The sequence below is a fragment of the Amphiprion ocellaris genome, chromosome 23, assembly GCF_022539595.1.
Source record: "Amphiprion ocellaris isolate individual 3 ecotype Okinawa chromosome 23, ASM2253959v1, whole genome shotgun sequence".
In the NCBI taxonomy this organism is placed as follows: Eukaryota; Metazoa; Chordata; class Actinopteri; family Pomacentridae; genus Amphiprion; species Amphiprion ocellaris.
In genome coordinates this window covers 12,071,075-12,097,349 of record NC_072788.1, presented here as the reverse complement: position 1 = coordinate 12,097,349, position 26,275 = coordinate 12,071,075, and the positions used below count along the sequence as shown (strand labels likewise).

General features: G+C 34.1%; 1 protein-coding gene and 1 long non-coding RNA gene across 2 annotated transcripts in view; one reads left to right on the top strand and one right to left on the bottom strand.

The window, feature by feature from the left end:
* Positions 1 to 1,395: 1,395 nt before the first annotated feature.
* Positions 1,396 to 4,194, bottom strand: LOC111566010 (fatty acid-binding protein, intestinal). The gene is made up of 4 exons (XM_023266365.3): positions 4,036 to 4,194; positions 3,764 to 3,936; positions 2,351 to 2,458; positions 1,396 to 2,239 (listed from the first exon to the last, which is right to left on the bottom strand). Exons 1-4 carry the CDS (start codon positions 4,100 to 4,102, stop codon positions 2,189 to 2,191), a joined length of 399 nt encoding a protein of 132 aa, XP_023122133.1. The 5' UTR covers positions 4,103 to 4,194; the 3' UTR covers positions 1,396 to 2,188.
* Positions 4,195 to 10,202: 6,008 nt separating this feature from the next.
* LOC129348089 (uncharacterized) overlaps positions 10,203 to 26,275 on the top strand; it is a 35,083-nt gene continuing 19,010 nt past the window's right edge. Inside the window, exon 1 of the long non-coding RNA XR_008600505.1 lies at positions 10,203 to 10,424. This is a non-coding gene — a long non-coding RNA (uncharacterized LOC129348089). The remainder of the gene's footprint in view (positions 10,425 to 26,275) is intronic.

The following is a 26,275-nucleotide window of genomic DNA, read 5'->3' as shown; positions in this document are numbered from 1 at the left end:
TCTGCTTGTCCAACATTAAAGATTCAGAATTAATGACATGATGAGAAAAAAAATGATAAATTTTCAGCCATTTTTCTTTAATAGTTCTCAAGATATTGTTGTTCAAACAGCCTCAAATTTTAAAATTCAAGAAAAACCTGCTGAAAGTTGGTCAATGGGCAACTAAAAATAATTTCACTTTAATATGAAATGCTTTCATTATTGAGCAGGTTTGACAAGTTATACTACAAAAACAAAAATATTGGTAGTCTGATCTCAGTACTAAAAAATATAACGTAATATAACATTCCTTGGAGAACCATTTGGAAACTCTAGAACTATTTAGAATATCATAAAAATTCTGAATATCTACCAATATTTTTCTTTTTGTGGTACAGTTTTTTTAGTTGCGGTGCTTATATCTCATTTTTATGACCAAATATTTCATATTTAAACTATTGTAGATATTTACTTTTGTTTTATTGTTTCATGCGGCAACATATGGTTCAGAAAATACCACTGTTTGACTTTTGCATTATCTTTTTGTTGTTGTTGTTAATTTGTGCTCAAAGATGGAACTTTACATTTTTGTATTTCCACTCCCTGCACTCAGAGATTATCTGATCTGCTTGTCTAATGTTGCAGATTCTGAATTGCTGACATTGTGCGAAAAAAGTGTGAAAAATTCGGATTTTTACGTTGAATAGTTCCTGAGATGTTGTCGGTTAAAAAGCCTTGAATTTATTGTGAGAAAAAGCCTGCTAGAAGTGGGTCAACCAACAAATTAAACAACAATTATTATCCTGGCAAATATTGGATATGTGAAGCCAGAATTACACACATATCTTTATAAATATCCATATTTTATACTATAAAAATTCCATGCAAATCTGAGATAGTTGAGCAGAAATAGTTTGAAAAGTAAACCAGCGTATTTAGACCTACTGAGGAACAAACACTGCAGACAGAACAGTTACTATAATCTCCATCAGGCTGCATTTTAAAGTATTTTGGCCAAAAAATGAATTGACTGATCCAATCATGGTATGTTTTTGTACCTGACAGTGTTTGTGAAATAAAGGTGGACTCGTGCTGCCCTCTGCTGTCCATAGGAGCTCATTGCACTCATGAAAAGAGTTCCATTGTTCCGTCTATGTACAAACTCACCATGTGCTCGTTTCCTCGAGGGTTTTCTAAAGATAGAACTCCATCACCAGACACCATGAGATCACGCTGCAACCGTGGAAATGTTCAGTTATAAGGCTCATAAAACCAGAGTCGTGATCTTTGTCCTTTAATTGAGATGAAGTTTACACAGCGGCCGTTCAATCAACATGCGTGGCTGGACTTTGGCGACTCTATTATCAGGTTTTATTGACGTTTAATCCATTTAATGACACCAGCATGACACTTGAGTGACGCATCAAAGCTGCTTTATTGTAAAACACTCTACAACATCAGTTCCATTAGTGCAAATTAACGTATTTACCCAAATCTAACGTATTCAATCATTACTGGGTGGAGCTGCTGACAGCAAATCAAGTTCAACAAATGAGATATTTCAAGGGAAAGTTCACCCAAAATACCCAAACCTGTTGGGTTTAATGTAGTAGCTTCAAATTAGGTGGACAGTTTTCTGCATTTTCGTCTCTTTAGTTCTGAAATCTACCAAAACATAAAGGATTTTCATTGGTTTTGAGTTGAAAATGGCATCAAGAACTTGCATTATCCAGTAACTCTCTTGGAAATGAATGGTACCAGTGGAAAGTGAAGCCAGTACGTGCTGTGGCTTTGTTTCTGGAGAATGCCGTTGAGTTTTTTCAATGGGATTCTTAAAGAAAAGCAAATAAAGCTCCAAAATAGTTGGGCAGGAATGGAAAATGATCAAACCTGTTTATTCAGCGACGCTAGAGGCTTCTGAAATATGACAATCTGGGTGAACTGACCGTTTAAATGAGTCATTTCTAGCTGCCGTTTTGACTGTTTTCATTGCAGCTCCACATCTCTACTGGAAAAGAAACTTCTTCAGCTGACCAGTTTACTGTTTCAGACTTCTCTTTTCTACTCATTGGTTCTTCCGTCTAAACTTTGCCAACATTTTGAGGTACATTGTAATATAATATCTTCACTTAACCAAGTCCAATTGTTAGAAAAATCTATATTATGTCGTCTCTATAAAAACAGTAACGTAGGAAGTGCAGGATCCAGGTTACTGCTTCTTGAAGATCCTCTTGGCGTCCACGCCTTCGTAGTTGTAGGTCTGCGGGGGAGAGACAAAGGTGTGGCAACTTTAAGGAAACCAAACTGCAGTAATTAACAAGTGGCTCTGAGTTGAAATCGGGATCGATGAGGCTCATGTGACCTTACTGACCTGCACCAGCTCTCCGCCCACCAGAGTCCTGGTGGTGTTCAGGGCTTTGCCGTTGTCTTTCCTGGTGAACTTGCCTTTCAGCATGTCGCCCTCCATCTCCCACGCTCCCTGTTATAAATACACAGCGCCGTTCTCATGGTATGTTGTGTATAAACTCACTGTGAATTCACTACAGCTTTGCTCGGCTCGGTTTCCGCTTTTCCGAAGCGGCAGTGAATCCGTCAGTGTTCAAAATAAGACAGAATTTCCTGAAGCGAAGGCTGTTGGAACAACATGTCAGGAACTAATAAAGATAAAAACCTGAAATTTTCACTGTTATTTCTCATCATGTTATTGATTCTGAATCGATAGTATTGGACAAGTAGATCAAATAATCTTTGATTATGGGTGAGTTAAAATATATGAAAGAAAAAGTCATGATAAGTCCTGTCTTTGAGCTCATGTTAACAATTTTTAACATTTTTTGGTTGTTAGTTATTTTGGTTGAACTTTCACAACTGATTGACAAGTTGTACCACAAAAACAATAATAGTGGTGGATAGTTTCATGGTTCTCCAAATATAATGTATTAACCCTCGTATCGTCCTGCGGGTCAAAATTGACCCGTTTTAAAGTTTGAAAATGTGGGAAATAAATATATTTTCACAGTGAGATTTCTGATGTCCACATTTTCAACATTTTTGGGGAAATCTTTGAACATTTTTTGGTGGAAAAAAAAAGAAATGTTAAAAATGTTTCTTAAGAACATTCACAAAAAAAACCAACCAAAATCCATTGAAATTCGCTGGATCTTGGTTGATTTTTGTGAATGTTTTTAAAGAAAATATTATAAGTTTTACTGATATATATGTGATCACTTTAGGTATTTTTAGGATTTTTTTTGGAAGATTTTTACTAATTTTTTGAAAATATTTACAAGAATTTTCTTGCCAAATTTGGGGGATTTTTTAAAAATAAAACTTTTAAGGGAAACTTTTAAGGAATTATTGGAATTTTCTTCCTGAAGGTTTTGCAAATTTTCAGAAATTTGGGGAATTTTTTTTTGCTGAAATTTTGGATTTTTTTCAGACAAGAAAACAATATTTTTTTGTGCCTGTAAATGAGGACAACAGGAGGGTTAATATATCATTATATTATTTTTTCTGCTTGGATCAGAGTAGTTGATATCTGCATTATTAATTATTTTGTTGATTTGAGCTTGAAGATGGAACTTTCCATGACAACTGATCCAAAACAAATCTTGCTGAACTGAGTCGACTTTTTGAATGTTTTCTCAGCAACTATTTGACATATGAAGCTAAAATTTCCACAGATAACTTTACAAATATCCGTATCTGACACTCTAAAAAAAAAAAATCCGGCCAATCAGAGATGGTTGAGCAGAAATCTGGCTGTTTGACCGTGAGGACTCACTGCGACTTCGGTTCCATCGGCCAGGTCGTATTCGAACTGGACGCCCAGCGTGAAGTCGATCTCTTTGGTTCTGAAGGTGCTCGACTCCTTGACGTGGAACTTGTCTCCGTTCTGCTCGATGATGATCTTCAGGTTGTCGTGTTCTGCCAGCTTCCGTTTCATGAGATTAATGCCTTCATGACAACAGCAGAAACAGATCTACGCTCAGAAACGCCTGACGGAACGTTCGCTGGCCTCATAAAGTAGATCATAAATCCAGTTTATAGTCTCACCCATCTGCTCCATGAACTTGTCGTAGTTCTCGCTGCGGTCAACCTTCCAGGTTCCATTAAAGGCCATTTCTGCAGGCTGGTTGGGTAGAATCAGCTGGTGATGAAGCTCTAGCAGACCGTGGGACTGTTAATGCCCCCCCCGGACTCAATTTATACCCTCCGCTGCCACTATCTGCCCCCTCCTACCAGAGCTGGCACTGAGGATGCTCTTCTTTATCTCGCTGATTATCTGTCTGCTGATGTGGCCGTTTACAGACTGTGTCAAATGGAGGCCGATTGCTGCTCGACCTCAAGGATACGCTGATAAATAACTGCGGGGCTACTCCCCTCGGCTGAACACTGCAGCCCTGTTCTGAAGCAGAACACAAAGAGAACAGCTTGAATGGAGGCCAGCGGCAGCCACTCGGCCTCAGTCCTTCCTTTGTCGCCCCGTTTGTGCCTGGCATGAAAATCACTGTCTGTTTGACAACTTCAGCTTTACTCTGGAAGCTTTCCGTTTGTCCAGAACGGGCAAGGATCAAACAAGTGTAAAGATTTACATCCAGTAAAAGCTGTATTTTACATGAGATGATGTGTATTTTTGACTGTTTAACCCTCCTGTTGTCCTCATTTACGACCACCAAAAAATATCGTTTCATTGTCTGAAAAAAATTCAAAAATTCATCAAAAAAAATCCCCAAATTTCTGAAAATTTGCAAAACCTTCAGGAAGAAAATTCCAATAGTTGCTTAAAAGTTTCCCTTAAAAGTTTCAATTACAAACAAACAAACAAAAAAATCCTCCAAATTTGGCAAGAAAATTCTTCTAAATATTTTCAAAAAATTAGTAAAAATCTTTCCCTAAAATCCTAAAAATATCTAAAGTGATTACATATATATCAGTAAAGCTTCTAATATATTGGTCGATTTTTTTTGGTGAATGTTCATAAAGAAACATTTTTTTTAACATTTCTTTTTTTCCACCAAATAATGTTCATAAACTTCCCAAAAATGTTGAAAATGTGGACATCAGAAGTTTCACTTTGAAAATATATATATATATTTTTCCCCACATTTTCAACCTTTAAAATGGGTCAATTTTGACCCGCAGGATGACACAAGGGTTAATGCATGGATATATATCCAGTTTCCACACCTTAATCTCAATATATCTTCTAGCCTTCATTTTACAATAAATCATGCATTTTTTTTGACTTTCCAATGTTTTTAAGGGATAGCTGCATGTGTAAAACTGTCAAAATTACCTACTTTTTTTTTTTTAGACATTTTTGTATTTAAAAAATTAAAAATTCCATTAGACTTGCCAATTTTTTAAAAATTGGGTGTGTGGGATATTCACTGAATTAAGCAAAATGAGTTTTGAATGAACTTTCCCACTTTCCAGCATTTATTGTTTAATCCTCCTGTTGTCCTCATTTATGGGCACCAAAAATATTGTTTCCTTGTCTGAAAAAAAATCAAAAAATTCAGCAAAAAAATTTCCCAAATTTTGAAAATTTGCAAAACCTTCAGGAAGAAAATTCCAATAATTCCCAAATTTAGCAAGAAAATTCTTGTAAATATTTTCAAAAAATGACTAAAATTCTTCCCCAAAAATCCTACAAATATCTAAAGTGATTACATATATATCAGTAAAACTTCTAATATCACCCAAACTTCTAATATTTATAGCTACAATTTTTATGTGAATGATTTTCATGTGAATTATTGTCAAGAAAATTTAAAGCAAACTTAAAGTGTCACAAAAAATACAAATGCATACTTGCTATTTTAAGCACATACTGCAGATGCCCGTAGAAAGTATGTACTTGCAGTACAAGTTTACATAAAATGGGGAAATACTAACTTTACCATACATAATGTTGCGTCTTCAGCTTGCACTGTCCTCAATTTGACAGAAGTATATTGGATTATAACTAAAGATTTCACAATTAAATATAAACTTAAAGTAACAGATACTCTTCAGCTTTCCCCTTCTTTGCACTTTTATGCCAAGATAAGCTAACCCATCGCTGATTATGTCTGATAACTGTGATAAAATATGATGTTTAATGATTTATTTTAGCGTATAAGTGTCATTAAAAGATACTGATATCATTGTGAGTTATTGTCTGATTACAGCTGTGTCTCCTCATATAATCCTCTTTATTACTGCCTATAAAAACAAGCTGTACTTTGGCTTTTTATTGAACTCACCTGATGGAGAGTTCACTGTAGGTTAAACTTAATTCAGGCAAAAGTTGAAAGTAGGACACTGGGAAAGACGTAATAATATGTTCTTGCTTTTATTGGTAAATAAAACCTAAACTTTATCACCATGTTATTAACCCTCGTATCGTCCTGCGGGTCAAAATTGACCCGTTTGAAAGTTGGAAAATGTGGAGAAAAAAATATATTTTCACAGTGAAACTTCTGATGTCCACATATTCAACATTTTTGGGAAATCTTTGAACATTTTTTGGTGGAAAAAATATGTTTAAAATGTTTCTAAAGAACATTCATATAAAAATCAACCAAAATCCAGTGAAATTCAGCGCTTGATTTTGATTGATTTTGGTTTTTTTCTAAGAAAATATTAGAAGTTTTACTGATATATATGTAATCACTTTAGATATTTTTAGGATTTTTTTGAAAGATTTTTACAAATTTTTTGAAAATATTTACAAGAATTTTCTTGCCAAATTTGGGAGATTTTTTTTAAAATAATACTTTGGAGGGAAACTTGTAAGGCATTATTGGAATTTTCTTCCTGAAGAAATTTTCAGAAATTTGGGAATTTTTTTTTTGCTGAATTTTTGCATTTTTTTCAGACAAGGAAACAATATTTTTTGGTGCCTGTAAATGAGGACAACAGGAGGGTTAAACCAGTAACTTGCAAAGCCTGCAGAGATTTCTCTCTGCGTCTCTGGAGTTGATTATTTTATGTAAAATCAACCAAATATAATAAAAAATCCCACCTGACTCCCTCAGAATAAAATGCTTTAGTGTATTTTATGAAGTCATGTAAAGTTTTACCTTCATACTATGAATATTTTTAGAGTTGCACATCCTTGAAGTACATAGGAGTGGGAGGAAATTTGTGCTTTTTCTTCTGTGTTGCTTGTTTCCTCATAATCAGCACAACATGACATTTTCAAAAGATGTTTAAGTTTTGTTATTGATTGCAACTAAATCAGTTTTACATGTCCTCCAGATATCACAATCTAAAGCCAGAGTCTGTTTTTTTTCTTTATTTCCTCTCTAACTATCTCTGAGCATCAACATTATGGGATGTTTCATAGTTTGAACAGCAACACTGCAGCAGATTAACGTCTATGACATGGAATCACAGAAACAATCATTGGTAACCTGGATGTGTTTCTGTTTTCTGATAATTCACAGGAGAAAACTTTAAAAAGTGCATTTTGGGTAAACCACCAAGGCTCCTATCAGCAAATTACAGACAATGAAAGGATCATTTTACCTACATTTGATACCAGGATTATGATGAAACCTGAACACCAAAGTTGTTCCTACATTTTACAGCCAGAAGATAAATTCAGTTAGAGATAAAATATGATTATGTTATCAGATTATGATTGAATCTTGTCTAGGAGATGATCCTGATATCAAATGTAGATAAAATGATCCTTTCATTGTCTAGAACTTGTTCTGACCAACCGACTATCACACATGCTGATATGAGCCCTGAACATTTATGACTGTCATAGAACATTAAACTGCTGCAGGTTTCCTGTCCAAACTATGATACATCACAACATCCTTTTGTTTATTATGAGAAACAATCCTATTTTTCTTTCTACATTTCTTTTTTTTAGTAATTTACTGACATGCCTGAATATATTTCTATAATTGGCTGACATACATGCAGGAAAAGGAAGAAGAAAATGGTTTAAAAGAACAATTCTTCAACTCTTGCAACATTTTTCTAAACCGAGTCCTTTCACTAGAGGTTCATTTGTAATAATCATTTGAATTTAGGACATTATTCTGTCATTAATAACCAAACTTTGTCCCAACATGCCGCTGTGAACAGAAGCTTCACTGATGTTGGACTCCATCTAGTGGATTTCTGATGCAAATACTCTGAAAAACTGCTGTACAGATGTTAAGATTTGGTCTCTTTGGCTGAATTAAAAACTAAATACAGTGAAATATTTGCATTATGCAGTTCTAGGTGTCAGGTTTGCATATTTTCCATGTGAAATCTCATTTTTCTTAAGCAAGTTTCTGTCAACTTTAGTTTTTTCCGTTTGATTCCTGCTGCCGTCCAGACAGACCAGACTCACCACTCCCTGATGCATGCATGCATACTGTAAGAAAAGAAAAGAACACAATCCATGCCTAAATATATCCACAGCCTCTGGAGAGTAAGTGAAAGTCAATATTATTGAGGCTCAGCAATGAGGCAATATTTGAATTTCAAATGAGCCCGAGGCAGCAGAGAAAGGAAGCATTGAGTGAGACAGAGCAGAGTTTACAGCAGTGATGAAGCAGCAGGCCGACGACAAACAGCAGGACACTATGCTGGAACAGAAACACTGTTTGTGTGGAGGGGACATGGGATAATTGATCTAAATGAGGAAAGAGTGACCGAAAGCACTTTGCCAGCGCCAAAATGTTAACACATCCTCTCCAATGAAGCAGGAACTCACCGTCCTGCAGTGACTTAGTGTCTTTTGTGTGTCTAAATTCATTTATTTCTGTGTGAATGTATTGTAGCATTTAACCCTCCATGTTGTCTTCATTTACAGGTGCCAAAAAATATTGTTCCCTTGTCTAAAAAAAAATCCAAAAATTCAGCAAAAAAAATCCCCAAATTTATGAAAATTTGCAAAACACTCAGGAAGAAAATTCCAATGATTCCTTCAAAGTTTCCGTTAAAGGTTTTATTTTTAAAAAGTCCCCCAAATTTGGCAAGAAAATTCTTGTAAATATTTTCAAAAAACGAGCAAAAATCTTCCAAAAAAAACCCTAAAAATATCTAAAGTGATTACATATGTATCTGTTAAACTTCTAATATTTTCTTAAGAACATTCACATAAAAAAATCAACCAAAATCCAGCAAAATTCGCAGGATTTTGGTTGATTTTTTTTATGTGAAGGTTCTTAAGAAACATTTTTAACATTTGTTTTTTTCCACCAAAAAATGTGCAAAGATTTTCCAAAAATTTTGAAAATGTGGACAAGAACTATCAACAATGTCCACAGTAAATATTAATTCGTTTATAATAAAATTACATTATTTTGCTGTATTTAAATCTGCAGAATATGTAATTATTTTACTGATATTTGGTGTTATTTGAAAGAAAGATTATGTATATTAAGCATTGAAAGATGAAGAAAAAGTATTCTTATTTAATGTTTTTGAAAACGGTATTTTTCTAAACTGTTACACTACAGATTTTTTAAAAAATAGAGATGATAAATTGTAAAATCACAGAAAAAGTATTAATTTAAATATAAGAAAATACTAAAACTGCAAATAATGTCCACATCAAATATTTCTATATTATTTAATAGGATTTTGTTCTTTTACAACGTTTGGCTGTGAAATTACGCTATTTTATTGTATTTAAATCAGTAAAATATATCATTATTTTACAAACATTTGCTGTTATTTGAAAGAAAGATTATGTGTATCAAGGATTGAAAGATGAGAAAAAATATTCATATTTATATATTTTAAGTTTTTAAAAATGTTAAATAATTTTCTAAACTGTTATTTTACAGATTTTTTAAAAAAGAAATTACAAATAATAAATTGTAAAATCACAGAAAAAAGTATTCATTTACATGTAGACCTGTAGAACATAACAAAACTGTAAAAAAAAGAAGTGTCCACATCAAAAAAAAAAAAAAAAAAAAAAAAAAAAAAAAAAATATATATATATATATATATATATATATATATATATATATATATATATATATATATATATATATATATATATATATATATATAAAGGGAATTTGTTGATTCATAATCAAACAAAAACAAAACAGGCCAAAGCTGTAAATAATGTCTGCATCAAAAATCTATATTTTCACAAACGGTAAATAGTAATTTATTTAAATACTTAATAAAATTTGAAACACCTCCTGATCCTAAAAGAACATTTTAGTCCTCAAATTTATTAAACAGCATCTTAGTCATGGTCTCTCCTCGTGGTAATAAGTGCTCCCCTATCTCCCCTATCCAGGGACTCGCCCTTCCAGATTTATTTTCCATCCATAGTGAAAGATTGCACGCCTCACCTCCTCCATCCTCGCTGCCACCCACCTTAGGCCTCGGCTACCAGCATGGATCCACTGTGGGCTCACAAATGATCCAGGACCAGGCGCCAAGCAGAGCAGCACTGGAGCAGACAGGCCCTGCACACACTACAGGTACCAACAGTTACACCACAACACTTCCAGCTGCAACATTTAGGACACGTTATTCCTCCAGTCAGGATCATGTGGTGCTACAATAAGAGACGGTAAAAAACAGCTGCAGGTTTAGAGACCATAGCTCTCAATTAAATCTCATTAGGTCACATTTGGATGTTTAATTGCCTACACTGTAATAAAATAAATATGTTTTTAATTGTAATTTTTTGACTAATTTACTGCTATTTTACAGATTTTTCCTGTTTTGCAAAGTTGCAGCGGAAAAAACGAATTTACATGTTAACTGTTAAGAAACAAGCCAAAACTGTAAATAACTTCCACATTAATAATCAAAATGTTTTTCAAATACTAATTTGTTTTTTTTTTTTTACAATGTTTGACCATCAAATTAAATTATTTTTACTGTATATAAATTATCTAAAATATCATTATTTAGCAGATAAGTCTAAGTCTATCAAAAATGTGTACTATTATAAATTTGTTTACAATGTTTGATCATGAAATTACACTCTTTTTACTGTATTTAACCCTCCTGTTGTCCTGCGGGTCAAAATTGACCCAGTTTAAAGTTTGAAAATGTGGAAAAAAAAAAAAAAATTCACAGTGAAACTTCTGATGTCCACATTTTCAACATTTTTGGGAAATCTTTGAACATTTTTTGGTAGAAAAAAAACAAATGTTAAAATGTTTCTTAAGAACATTCACATAAAAATCAACCAAGATCCAGCAAATTTCGCTGGATTTGTTTTTTTGACAAGAAAATTTTATGTGAATTTTCTTGCCAAATTTGGGGGACTTTTTAAAAACAAAACTTTTAAGGGAAACTTTTAAAGAATTAATGGAATTTTCTTCCTGAAGGTTTTGCAAATTTTCAGAAATTTGGGGAATTTTTTTACTGAATTTTTGGATTTTTTTCAGACAAGGAACCAATATTTTTTGGTGCCCGTAAATGAGGACAACAGGAGGGTTAAATCAGCAAAAATGTTATTTTACAGATATTTGCCATTATTTGAAATCCAAAACTTTTTATAAAGAATTAAAAAATGATAAATACTATTTTAATTGTAATTTTACGTTTTCTGTTTTCTTATATTACACATAACAAAAGGTAAAATCACATAAAGAAGCATTTATTTACATGTTAACGGTTAAAAATAAATACATGATAGTAATTTGATATTTTACAACATTTAACTGTTACATTAAACTGATTATTATTTTACAGATATTTGGTGCTATTTGACAGACAAATTACATATATTAAGGCTAGAAAAAATGAAAACAATTTTACAGAGTTTACCTGTTTTGTTTGAATAATAGGTAATTGTAAAAACTACTAAATATTAGTAACATCACAGAAAGAAATAATAATTCACATTAACTGAAAAAAATAATTTAAAAAAATTCTAATAGCAATTACTTTAACTATTTGTTCTTTTACAATGACAATAAAATGACTGTTTGAATCTGTTTATATCCGCTAAAAAATCCCATTATCTTCCAGATATTTGCTGTTATTTTCATAATTTTTTCTTACTGTTTCTAGACATTACAGATTACAGTTTTTAACATCATTTTTCCGACACCTTTGCTTTTTTGTAGGTTTTTTCTACAGTATACAATTGGAAACTGTAGCCTGTTGGTGGTGCTAAAGGAAAGAGAAAAAAAATGTTGGATTCCATTTCAACATCAAAGTTCCAAATAATGTAACCTAAAACAGACAGAAAACCCAATAATCCAGCTCAGTAGGGGGCATGTGGCCATTACTGAGAGTCCCTGCATTAATTCCTGAAACATCAGCTAATTATCAGAATGAGTTCAATCTGAGCTACAGAGCAGCACAGATGAGATATAAGATTTTCCAACGTGAGCTCTGCAGATCCATAAATACATTAAATACCAGTGGTTCTTGCCTGTCTCAGTGGGGAACTGACCTTATCATGTACGATGCAGTGGTGAGTTTTGTAATTATCTCCAGTAATGAAGCTGTAAAAATCCATGGAGGCAGCAGTGTGTCTATAAATGACTTCCTTCCAACCCAGAACTGAGAGGGGAAGCTGCTACTGACTGAGATACAGTTTAACAGACAGTAGGACTGCACAGACCAATAAATGTGTTGTTTATGTGCACTGTAAAAAGTGCTGGGTTGTTTCTTCAAGCTCATAGCTGGGTTGATTGTAATAGGTCATAATTCAGGGTTGTTTGGAGTAACGTGAATACACCGTTGGGTTACTCTGGTGGGGTTTTCAGGGGTTAATTCTCAGTTGACCAGCTGGTTGTGCTACTGTATCATTGATTTTCCCGCTAATCTGTTATCAAATCTTGTAGATCCTTCTTTCTTGGTTCACGCAAATCACAAATGAATATTGGTTAATATAGGTTGTGTTTATAGCATAAACTTAAGCTCATTTCACTGCAAAAACACAATCTGGCATCATTCTGGTGATGGTGCTGTGACTATCTAACCAGCTAGCTTTAACAATTGGTGTAATGTTAGCTAATGATGCCTATATCTGCAGACATTTTGAATTTTACAATTTAATATGTGGCATTCTTCTATTATTCTTCATATTACTTAAGCTATCCACTACACTCTTTTATATTAACAACTGAGGCAGTGTTAGCTAGTTAGCAAGTAAAGTTAGCAAGGTATTATATACAAATTGTTTAGTGGATAAATATCTAGGCAAAATTGTGCTAATAGCATTATCTTAAGCTCATTTCACTGTAAAAATACCATCTAAGATCATGCGGGTGCTGTTTTTTATTCTGTGACTGGCTAACTAGCTAGCAAATTTTTATAAGATGCTCACTAGCTAACTTTAACTATTAACATAATGTTAGCTACCAACTGCTAGGCTAAATTAATAAAGAAAACCACTAAGTCTTCTTTATTGTTCATGTGCCTTTACCTTTCATACTGCACATTTATATATTAACAGTTTAGGCAACATTAGCTAGCTAGTTAATTTTATGTTAGCTCAAGTTAAGTTAGCTACATTTTTCAGGTAGACAATGTTAGGCAATGTTAGTTAGTTAGCTAACATAATATTAGCTAGATAACATAACATTAGCTAATGTAATGATGGCTATATGAACAATGTTTTTTACTGTAGCAATGTTATAATAGTTTGCCAATCTGTACAAACATATATTTTAGTTGAGAAAACTTTGCAGCAAGTAAAATTAAGTTTAAGAAGATTGTAACTTGAACGAGATAATGTTGCTGAATTAGTTTTTGTTGTTATTACATGTTATAACATGTTAAATTTCTTGATATAACATGAAACATTTCACATTTTACACATAAACAGTATGTTTTAATAGCAAAAACTATTAAATACTGGAAAAATCACAGAAAGACGTATTAATTAACATGTTAACTAAACAAAAAGCCCAACACGTTTTACACATAAACGGTATGTTATCGTAAATATCATTTCTAGGTATAATGTGATGTTTGCATGCCATAATTACGTGAAAAATATAATTTAAAAAAATATCTTGTTGTAGCAATAAATATTTCCCTTTATGAGCTGGTGCTTCCTTTGTCTGTTGTGGTTGACAACACTGGCTATAATAATAGTAACAGACCTTTTTGCATTTGGATTTTTAACCTACCCTGCAGACCTGGCATGGCTTGACTGTTTACTCTGGTTGTTGTGTCCTGATGTAAAAGTTTGCACAAACTTGTCCACCAGTGTGAGTGTATTTCTAAGTTCAAACGGTCCTTTAAAAGCCAGGAGTCGTACTGTACCACCAAAGAAGGTCCCAGAGTTCAGCACTAAGTCTAAAACACGAAGCTATAATTCTCACACTCCTGCCTGATTGAAGAGATGTTAATTACAATCATCCCACCTCCTTTGGCTGATTTTAATTTGCACTCAGTGCATTTGACCCAATTTTGTTTTAATGAAGTTGGCATTTCCACCAAAAGTTCAGATGCCAGAAATGCTTCAGCAGAGACAACTTTCTGGTTTGCACTCGGAGGGTCGACGCTGCATCGCTTGTCATTTCGCTGTTTAAAAATGTCACGGCTGCTTTTGTGCTTCTCATAACAACTTAGCACCTCGTCTTCCTCAGCAGATGTCCATGCGTTAATGACTCCATCCAGCATATGGGCAAACAAACAGAGGCCTGTTCATAAAATGTGTGAGTCTGCTGCAAAGCTCCAGCCCACGTCCTCTAAGTGCTTAATCGTCATCAATAGCCACTTGTTAGCAAATCCTCCTTCCACGGGGTATAAGGTGACTGTCCTCCAGCATCATGTAAGTAATACTCTGTGACAAACGTCTTCATTCTCACTAGTTTTTATAATGTACTGCTTCCCACCTAATCTTGACACTTCCTCGGTCGCGGAGGGTTTTTGTGCTGAGAGGACGAACTCTAAGCTCTTAATTGCAGGTGGTGTGTTTGTACGCTTTTGCCAATCCAGCCCTCTTTTGTTCGCGGCGCTGTGGGAGAAACAAAGGTCCCTTCTTTTTCCAAAAAAAACTCCCTGCCTTGACTCTCAGAAGTAGTGTGGGGATGAAGGAAGGATTAAGTCAACATTTCTCATGACCTCTGAGGCCTGAGGTTGAAGTGAAGCTGCTTTGTGCGTCACAATAGCAACCTGACATGTTTGTGTGAGTTCATCATCTGCGAAATGTGAACACATTCTCCTGTAAAATGAGTTGCTATTGTTTTGCTGTGTTTACAAATGCAATTTACTTGAGCAGTCAGTTACATTGTAGTTGATTACAATCCTCTAAATACTCTAAAAGGCCATTGCTTAAATATATGCATGGCTGATTTATATGGAAACTTAAGTTGCAAACATTAATTCAGTGGGTTGAATTGACATAATATTGTTGCATCAACTTAATATTCTGAGCAACTAAAACTCGAATGTCTGCATTTGTTGGTGTGAAACTAAATTCAAGTTGAGATAACTTAATTAAATTGACTTCTTCACCTTGAGGTCAGGATTTTAACTCCCTCCTCCTACCTACTAAATACCAAATACTAAATAAATTATGGGTTTAAGCACATAACACTGAACAGTTCCTTTTTAAATAACATGGAAATACTAGTTTGAACAACTTTTTTTTTTTGATTTGCCTACTTAAAAACTTGTGTTCATTATCATGGTAATTACAAACATAAGACTTTAGATTTCCATTTAAAAAACATGGAAAAACTGCAGAATTTTTGTGATTCATCAACTGAAACTCGTGTTTATGATACCAATCTTTAGATAAGTCACAGTTAAAAACACCTTGGATTGTGGAGAAAAAGCTAATTCCCCCAATTTAATGTAGTTTGTTGGTTGAACATAGTTTTGTTTTGCAATTCTTACAACTCAAAAAGACTGGACTGTTTTTTTTTTTTTATTAAATAATTTGAAATTTACTGCTTTATACTCTAACTTGACTGCAATAAACATGAGATTGAATTCCAGACATTTGCCCAGTTTGCATCAATCTTTTTGACTTATGACCATTTCTAATGGAATTATGTTCAACCAACAAACTACTTTGAGTTCAGTGAATTAGGTTTTTCTTTGTAATCAAATGTATTTTTAATTACCTGCTTAAATTCTCAGATATTGTTCAGGCATGTTAAGATAACGGAGACGACTTCAAATCCTGATCTCAAAGTGAAGAAACATTAAGATATCAAGCCAATTCTGTTAGGTTACCTCAATTTGAATTTAGTTTTACATTAACTAATGTAGAAGTTTGAGTTTAAATGCCACATAATGTTGAGTTGATGCAATTACCAACATTAATAAATGAAGTAATGTTTGAAACCCCACTAAATTAGAGTTTTTTTCTTGAAACTTTGCACTTAATTAAGCTGATTCTTTTTATAGAGTGTATACCATAAATAACTAAATGTCTGCGACACAGAATTGATCCAGAACTTAGATCTAGCAACTTTTTAAACGTTCAAAAATCTATATAGCAGTAAAACACAAAAAAATACATAAATAAAGGACAAGGCAAGTTACATTTTTCTGCATCTGGAACATTTATTCAAAGGCAGAAATGTAAGACTAAGCGTAGTCTGTTAAAGATATATTAGAAACCAAGGAAAATAATTCAACTTAATGTAAAAAAAAATTTGTCTTACGGCATTAGTGTGAAGTTATCAATAATATTTGTAGCTACTTGAATCAAGTTGCTGCTTTAGACTGTGATCCATAAACCGTTTTTTGTTCAATTCACTTGCTGTTCATTGTAATTCTTGTTTTTGGCTCCAAAAAAAATCACCAGACTTTGCTATTTTTAACTTTATATTGGAGAAATAGAGACTACTGTTAGAATTTTGGTATATTTTAACGGTAATTTATCTCAGTGTGGCTGAGAAATTAAACAAAATACATACCTTAAAGTCCAAACTTACATTTTTCACACCGATAATCCCATTTGGAATCATTTTTATCTGTCAGAACCTATTAGTGCTCTTAATGTGCAGCCATTTCTTTAAAGCAGTAATCAAATGCTGATATAATTCTGAGCAGAGCTGCTGTTAAAATCTCCCCCACTGAGACTGAATGAGTCATACAGCTGCTACAGTTAACTGCTGTTGTTCATTTGTTTCCCATTACAGAAGCTCACTTTTCCCTAATTAGCCCTGACAGTAACTTTTCCCTGCAGTGTTGATTAGATCTAATTAATGACTGCAGGCAAGATGGAGGACCGGAGCCCTGAAGGAGCTATTTTCATACATCAGCGCCTAATTGAAGCTTTTCTTTTTGTGACAATCATTCCTCCATTTTTTGTCTTATTGTTGTGTAAAACTTTTAATCAATACGTTACGGCATTATAGCGTCTTTTAAAGCATTTTAAGCTGTCAGCAGAGGTCTATTGATTTTTATCCCAGAAGTTTGAGCAAAACGCTGATTCTCCAAACTTCACTTTAATGCATGAATATGAAGCAGGCTGCACAGGAAAAGCAAACACAAGCAAACTTTAATTTAAATGGGAAGGCAAAATGGAAATTGCGAGGTTTTCGTGTTGTGATACGGACTTTCTGTAGACATTTAACCAGTAAGCTTTCTCAGACCTCAGGCTTTTTCTCCAGAGTTGCATCATACAACAGTCGTCTCTCTGCTGTAACTCATCCACAGCTGCCTGCCGCCGCCGATTAGTCCAACGAACGTGAAGTTAGAGGCTGCAGGGATTAGATCTGAGCTGGATGTCTCATAGGAAAACACCATGCAGAACTATGCATGTTGCGTAGAGCAGATCGCCTGCACCATCTGATTAGTGTGAAAATGTTCCTTATCTGTGATTACTTGAAACCTCCATACAAAGGCAGCAACAGCCAGAGAGAGAGAAGAGATTAGATGATTGAGATGGAGATGACATATGAACATCTCCTAACAAGCCACAGCAGCACTTTCTCAGTTCTGGAAGTGACTGGACTGATGGGAAGCTGTTGTGAAAGTTAATTTGGTGCAACATGTACAGTTGTATATAAAGTATTACAAATTTCATGATATTGTCAGGAAGAAGCACAAAACCCCATCTAAGGACTTTACATTGACTTGCATTCATTTCTTGGAGCTCGAATCAAGACCTGAGTGATAAAACAAAGTATGTACTAGCGATAGTCATCAGTATAATAAGAAAATTGTTAGAAAGAATGCTCAATAATTCATAAACAGCCTGTCATATACTTTAATAACTGAAGGTGGTACTGTCCGTTGCACTCCACTTTTTCTGCTGTGAAGGTGTCTCAAGGTGTGCTAGTCTGTGACCACAGACCTGGTGGAGGTTATGGATGGTAATCTTCAGCAAAATTAACTTATGCTTAACCTTTTATGCTAAGCTAAGTGCCTGTTGTTTGCAGCTTCTGGGACACCTTCTCAAAAGCAAAAAATGTTAGCATTTAGGTGGAATAATTGACTGTATTATTGAGCAAATTCACTTATCTTTAGCTTTTTATGCTAAACTAAGCTCAGTGGTGGCTGTTTGTAGCCTCTGGGGCAGAGAACTATTAAAAACCAAATCATTTCCGCATTTAAACTGAATACCTGACTGTATGCAGGAACAGATTCACTTATCCATAGCTTTATATGCTAAGTGGCTCCTGTTCGTAGCTTGTAGGAGCCGATACCTTCTCAAAAGCAAAATATTCAGCATTTTAGGTGGAATAATTGACTGCAACCTTCACTTATTCTGAAGTTTTTATGCTAAGCTAACTGGCTGCTGTTTGTAGCTTTTGGGACAGATACCTTCAAAAAGAAAAATGTTTGAGCATTTAGGTGGAATAATGTTGTTTGTAACTTCTGAGAGTAGATACCGTCTCAAAAGCGAAAAAACAAAATTCTGCATTTAAGTGGAATAATTGACTGTAACCTTCAGCAAAATTAATTTGTTCTTAATTCTATGCTAAGCTAATTGGCTGCTGTTTATAGCTTTTGGGACAGATAAGCAAAATGTTTGAGCACATAGATGGAAAAATTGACTGTAACCTTTAGCAAATTAACTTATTCTTAGCATTATATGCTAGACAAAGTGGCTACAGCTTCTAGAAAATCTTCACAAAGATAAAAACTGCATAATTGCTTTTCATTTTGAGTTCCACATTTTTTGAATCAAACCCTGAAGATTGTGGTTGTCTCGCATTCTGAACTGGTTTGAATTTAAACTTCCATTCTACAAGAAGCCACTTTCTCATGATGCTGGTACCAGTCATAACCCAGAGCAGAGTACAGTATTTTCAGCAGCCCCTTGGCGTTACCACGACATGTCGTAGTGTGTAATAACTGCATGGTCGAAGAGAGACATGGGGGCTCCCGGTGAGGATTGCAGGGGCCGCTGTGTCTCCAAACCACTGATGTTTATCTGGAGGTACTCTGATCACGGACTCTCCTGCTTCCATCACCACCTGCTTGCAGAAATCCAAATAATTACCTGCGTGCTAATGTGGGTGGTGGTCCTTATCTGCAGCCAACTGCAGTGGAGCATGATGGAGTTGCTGCCGTTGCTTATGGTGACGCTCATTTCTTCCAGGACGATGAGGGGACGGAAGCTCATTCATTTATATTTGCTTTTGTTTTGATTCCTTTACCACTAATGGATTCATATGATAAAGTAGAAGCTGAAAAAATCTGCTTCTGTTAAAAGCACAGTCTTGACTTGACAACTTTACCAGTCAGAGCTTTTTTAAAACACTAAATGACAGAGACGTATTGACTTGTTTTGTTGTTTACAGCGTAGCGTTCATCCGTCACTATAGACTTGTTGATGGAGCCGATGCTCCGATGAGTAATGACCTGTAAATTCCTCCATCAGTCAGATTCCTCTTGCTGGCAAAAATTGATTCGAACAGATTGTTTGTGGGGTTTTAATGTTTTTAGCCACACTAGCAACGTGGCCTAATGGATGGCAATCGGTCTGTTGGTGAATCGATGGACTGTAGTGAAGCTGAAGCCAAAGATATGATGGTATCAGACGCTAGAGTCTAACACCTGAACATAAAAGACTTGATCCAACAGCAGAGAATGTAAAATGGATCTTAAACTTGCGAACCAGGTATAGTTTCATGGGGCTGATGACTTGAATTAAAAGCAAGTGCATGGATGGTAACATGATTAATTATGGCCCGATTTATTGAAAAACTGCAAAAAAAAAAAAAAGTTTCATTTGATGCAAATGAGCAGCAGCTGTCAAACAGGAGATGTTGCAGTTGGGGAAAAAGTTGTTCCACATCTTGCATACAAGGCAAATATTTGTTCAAGCTCAGCAACAGAACATGAAATGCTACTTCATCCTGTGTATTTATTATAGGACATTTCATATTTAATTCTAGCAGATCCTTATGTCCTGGAAGTTGCAAGATGGTTAATCATAGGGATCTGTCTTGTTTTCCCAGTACATCTCGGTTCTGGTGGATCTGTTTGGTCCAGAGGCTCCAGAAGAATCTTCCACCTGTTAAATCCTCCCACAGCCCCAAGTGCACAGCAGGTCAGCCGAGAAGGACTCCCGCAATCCCACAATGCCGAGCGTTTCTCAAACACGAGGAAACATTTGGGGATTACAGCGTTAGTTTTTCAGAGTCAATGACCTGGAAAATAGAGTGTCTGAATAACCAATATACGGTCACTTAGGCACAGCCAGGTGGAAGGAATACAGGCCTGCTGGGAATTAAAACTCACCCGCGGAAAAGAAAAAGAAAAAAAAAAGGTTAAAAAATGCAGCTCAGCCTTTCTCACATTTCAAATTCCTCTGACAATAGTTGGGTGTGTTGTAACTCAAATATAAAGGAGAGAAAAAGTTGTTCAGTTGCATAATTTCACCACATTTTGATATAGAAAATGATTTCATCCCAACACACACACACTCCAATAACAGTAAACATCTGTACAATAATTATATTTTTTGTTGATGGTCAAATGTTTGGTCGTAAAGCAGAGCAAATCATTTAAAAAAAGGGAATTTGTGGTGTAGTGAGGTATAGTATATTAGTGTCGGTATATGAACTTCAAACTGTAAAAATAAAATAAAATTGTTAAAAGTTGTTCAAAAAACTGACAGCAATAGAGTTAGAAAAAAATACATAAAAATGGTGAAAGTAAGGGCAAACATGTGGACATTATGTATAGTTTTGGCCTGTTTTCTATAGTTAACATCTAAATTTTAAATAGATGTTGCTATTTATTATCTGTAATTTAACAAAACAACAAAGAAAATCTTGAAAATAACACTTAAAAAAATGATTCCCCATATTTTAAATCCTTAAGATACATCAATTTTCAGTCAAATTAGAATATTTTTGCTGATTGAACTACAGTAGAAACTGTAACTTTAAACATAAAATAAAATTTTTTCAATGAAGTTTATACTGCCGCATTATTTCCCTCTTTTGTAATATAATTTTATATTTTTTTCTTTCAAATATCTGTAAAATAATATTTTTGTTGATTTAAATGCAGAAAAAACTGTATAATATTATGGTGACACTGCAAATTTGTAAAAATCCAGATTTTCTATGTGGACATTATTCATGGTTTTCTTTACTTAACGTGCATATTAATCATTTTCTTAAATTTTACCAGTTATCTGTAATTTAACAAAACCATGGAAATCTGTAAAATAACACTTTCAAAATGATTTCTCATTTTTCTAATATACATAAAGTCAAAACAGTGTCATTTTTAATATCAATTTAAAACATTTTTATGAAATTTACACTGCAGCATAATGTTACATTTTTTTTTCAATTCTTGATAGATGCAATTTTTGTCATTTTTTTCAAACATCTGTATAACTGTATTTTGTTGATTTTAATACAGTGAAACTGTTATTTCACTTTTTTATGTTTATGTTATTTACAGTTTGCTATAGTTAACGTGTAAATAAACCACTTTTTCAAAACTGAAAAAAATGAGTAAAATAGCATTTCCAACACTTTGTGTACATAATTTTTCTGTCAAATAATGATATTTTTGTTGATTTAAACACAGTAAAACATTTTAATTTTAAAGTCAGATGTTACATAAGAGCAAGTTACTGTTAATAAAAATACAGATTTTTGATGTAGACAATATTTATACTTTTTGCCTGTTTTTTGCTGTCATTTTACTAGAATTATACAGCTAATATTCTATTAGTAATGCAACAACAGTTCATCATTTTGCTGCAACTTCATCTCTGAATTACACTTTTTATTATAACAATAATTAGTTATTGTCAACACTTGTCTGTGTTGCACATTATTGTCCAACATTTCAGACAAATATTACTTTTTATTATGTTTTAATGTAGTTTTTGGTGTGAAAAACAAGTCAAGTGCAAATATTCTTTGGTGAAATTTACACTGCAGCATTATTTTACATCTATCACTAAAAAATTGCATAAAAAATGATCCCAATCTGGTAGCGTTGGATGGAGATGAATGTCAGAATGTTTAAATTCTACATTGACCTACATAAAATATTTATTATCACGCTGCAGTTTGAGTGGATTTCTAATTGAGATTAGGCTTGTATTGTTATCCTTCTGGCCTCTATTGACACGCCCATACGCTGCTTAAAGTGGGGAATGTGCTGCACTTCACTGCAGCCCATTTAATAAACATTCATGTGCATCACAAAATCTGATTACCTGAAGCACTTCACTCCTAAGTCTGAGGAATTTTAACTGAATTCGAGCGTGTTGGAACCCCAGGATTGTTGTTTTTTGTACTCGTGTTCAGGAAACATGGAGGTCAGTGTGAGTCAAATCAGACAGAAATCCCCCCCCCAATACATCTTACCTGTGAAGTGATTTTAAAGGTTCAATATCTCCAGAAATTTCACTTCCGCAGTCATGAAATCTCTTAAGAACACAGACAGAATAGTTTCAAGCAGATTGTAATGGTTCAAAGAATCCAACAGACAACAGACGACACATTTTTAATTACTGACCCTTGAAAATGGAAAAAAGTGCAACATTTTCAAACAAGGGTGGTATTGAGACCCCAGAAAATTACTGTAAGTGTGTGTGTGTGTGTATATATATATATATATATATACTCATTGGTAGCAGCTCATAAACTGGTCCTCATAGGGGTCAATCTATTGTCATTATATGTGCAAAGATACAAGTCCCTTCTATGTTGTCTTCATGCTGAAATTTGACATCAAATGAGGATTATTTTGTCTTGCTGAACGTATACCTAAAATGAACACTGAACCGAGAAACTGAGTATAATTTAATACAATATGAAAAAGCCACTGTAGTCCACTGAGGAATCATGACTTGGTGAAAATTACAAAAAGAATGGCCTTTAAAGTTGGTAAAATGTGAATGAAAGTCTGTATTTTAGTAGGAGCTGTGGATGCATCCATACATATATATACTTGGAAGGACTTTCTGGGGCCACAATACCACTTTGGATTTAAAATGTTGCCCTTTCTTCCATTTTTAAGGGCTGTTGAAGCTGTTCAGTCATTTGGATTGACTGGAAATTATTCTGTGCTTTGACCAAACTTCATGAGTGTGGGCGTTACATTTTCAAATTTAAATTTCAAATAAGACTTTTTTGTTTGAGAGTGAGAGTATAAAAATTACTAGGTGTGAAATTATCATCATTTAACTGTGTATTAAGACAGGAAGACAAAAAGATCTAAGCAACTTTGAAAGACTGTTGGGGCACAGATGGCAGGAGCTTCAGTTGCAATTTTGTCAAAATAGCAAAAAACTGGAACCTTGTCTTGCTATACTTGCCACACATCAAATTCTACTGATGTTGAAGGCCTCAAAAGGTGGTGAAATGTCAATGAAAGGCTGTATTTTTAGTAGGAAATATTAATACATCCACTTAAAGGAACTGTCTGAGGCCACAATACCATCCTTGCTTGAAAATGTTGCGCCTTTATCCATTTTCAAGGGCCAGTAATTGAAAACGTTTGTCCAGTGATGGCGCCACCCATCATTTAGACCTGTCCTCACCAATATCACGGTTGTAAGAATTATATATCTGGAAATATTATACCTTTAAAATGGCTTCTCAGGTTATTTTGAAGTTAAAAATACTAAATTTCCTAGTTCTGAAAACATCTGCGATTTTCAAAATTCTGGCAAAACATTAAACAGAACTTAGTTTTGTTGCATTTCTGGTTGTTTTCATCTTTGGTGGGATTTGTTTATTCTTACTTTATTGACCTTGCCTCGGTTTTCAAAGACAACTACAGTTTATTTCCTCAAAGCGCCATAAAAAGGTTCTTGTTTGAAGACTTTTTATTGCCTTATTAAGCTGATCTTGTTCTTTGTAGTTTCGTTCAGACCTCAGAATGATCAGATTACTCGCAGTCGAGTAAATCAGCCTGAACAAAACCTCTACTGTTGTCAGAAACACTCTCTCTCAGCTCTCTGTGGAGATGTCAAAATGAAACTGAATGTTACCCGAGATGTCAACTAATACATGTAAATACAGTATTTAGGATTTAATGCTTGATGTCACAGAAGTGCTCTGATGTAAAATAAAAAGTAGTATCTTGTGAATTAGTCCAGCGTTTGCTTAGTTGTTGCTTTGTAGTTTGGTTGTAAAACAAGACAAACCATTGAAAGAAATTACCTTGTAATGCATTACTAATACGCTGTAAAAAAAAAAAGTGTTTTAGTGTTTTTTTTTTTACAATTTACTGTAATTTTACAGCTTTTCACATTTTTAAAAATTACATATAATATCTAGTAAAAAAATAGTATTAATTTACACATTAACTCTATGATCAAAATAAAATTTTATTGTTTTAAAATTATTTGACATATTTACTCTTATTTGAAAGAAAAGTTTTACATATCCTATGCATAATGTTCACATGAAAAATCTGTATTTTAAAAAATACTTTTAAATAAGTTTGCCACTTGCCACTGTCTGTTAATTTTTATTTTTAAATTTATTTTACTTTATTTAAATTTGCAGAAAATGTCATTATTATATAGATATTTGCAGCAGCTTAAAAGAAAAAAAAAAGTTAAAAATGTTTTTTTTCCCCAGTTTTTTCATTTTATGTTACATTACAGATAATATCTCATAAAAACACAGAAAAAAAAGATTCATTTAGATGACTGTAAAACAAAAGAATGGTCAAAACTGTAAATAATGTATAAATAAAATTCTGCACTTTTATAAATTGTAGTTCTTTCTTTGACACTGTGTGGCCATAAAATTACACAGTTTACAGAAATTCATCAATATTTGCCTGTTTTTTTGTTTTTTGTTTTTTGTTTTTTTACAGTTTTTAGATGAACATGTGGTACCCCATTTTTTGTGGATTCATTTATTTCGTCATTTATTTTTACAAATGATGTTCTGTCTTTCGAAAGTCATCAGAAAATGTAAAGTTGTGAACATGAACCTCATCTGATTAGCTAATTCCTACATTTTGTTCTTAATTTATTCCCAACAAATCTGATTTCAAATTGTTCAGATTTATTTCAAACCCCTGCAAATGTTGAACAAACCCTGAGAGGTGAAAGTGAGTTTAATGAAAGGTTTCACAGTCTGGATTCAGACGTTACAAATAAACTATTTTGCTTCACAACAACCTGCTATTACCTGGAAATTCACCTGCGTTTTTCTCAGTGGGCTTCGCTCTGACAAACAGCTGTTTTCCCCCCGACAGAATCCCACTTTGATGTTTCTCCTCCTGTTGCGTTTGGCTTTTGTTGGAGGTGGACGTCCCATCTTTTATTCTGGCGGGGCAGCGGGGGCTTCACACGCCTCTAAAAACACTGTTTTCATGGTTTAAAGCTTTCATCTCATTTGTGGATCGAGGAAGTGTCCTGCTGGCGTGGAGTGGGCTCTTGTTTGGTGGTGAGGGGCGGCTTCGGCTTGTTTCCCTCACAGGGGAGTTAAAGCTCCCTGCCTGCTTTAGGAAACCAGGCTGGCCTTAATAAGACAAAGTCCAGGCATTGATTTGACAAAATAGCATTTGGAATTAGATGTTGCAGCACAAATGAATCACAGCTGGGGTAAAAACAATTCTCCCTTCAGGGGGCAGTCGGCCCCTCGGACCCCCGACCAGCTGAGAGGATCAAAGCCACGTCTGCAGGGAAATGGAGGCAAATCTGTCCAATCTCTGGATGACGACTAAATCCTGCCATTCACAGGCAGAAGAGGAAACAAGCTGATTAGCTTAACAGCCTAAAGGCTAATTACAATAATTCTTCCTTGTCCTATTAGAGTGAAGTTTCTATTTGAACATTTAAGCTATAAAAAAGAAACTAAAATTATGTAGAATGACAAAATTACCTTTAATTCTACAATTTTAATCAGGAGATCAGCAGAACTAAACATGTCATAGCATTAAATATCAGTTAGTTCCTCAACACGACCTCCTCAGAATCAGATGATTTTTGACGTACAAT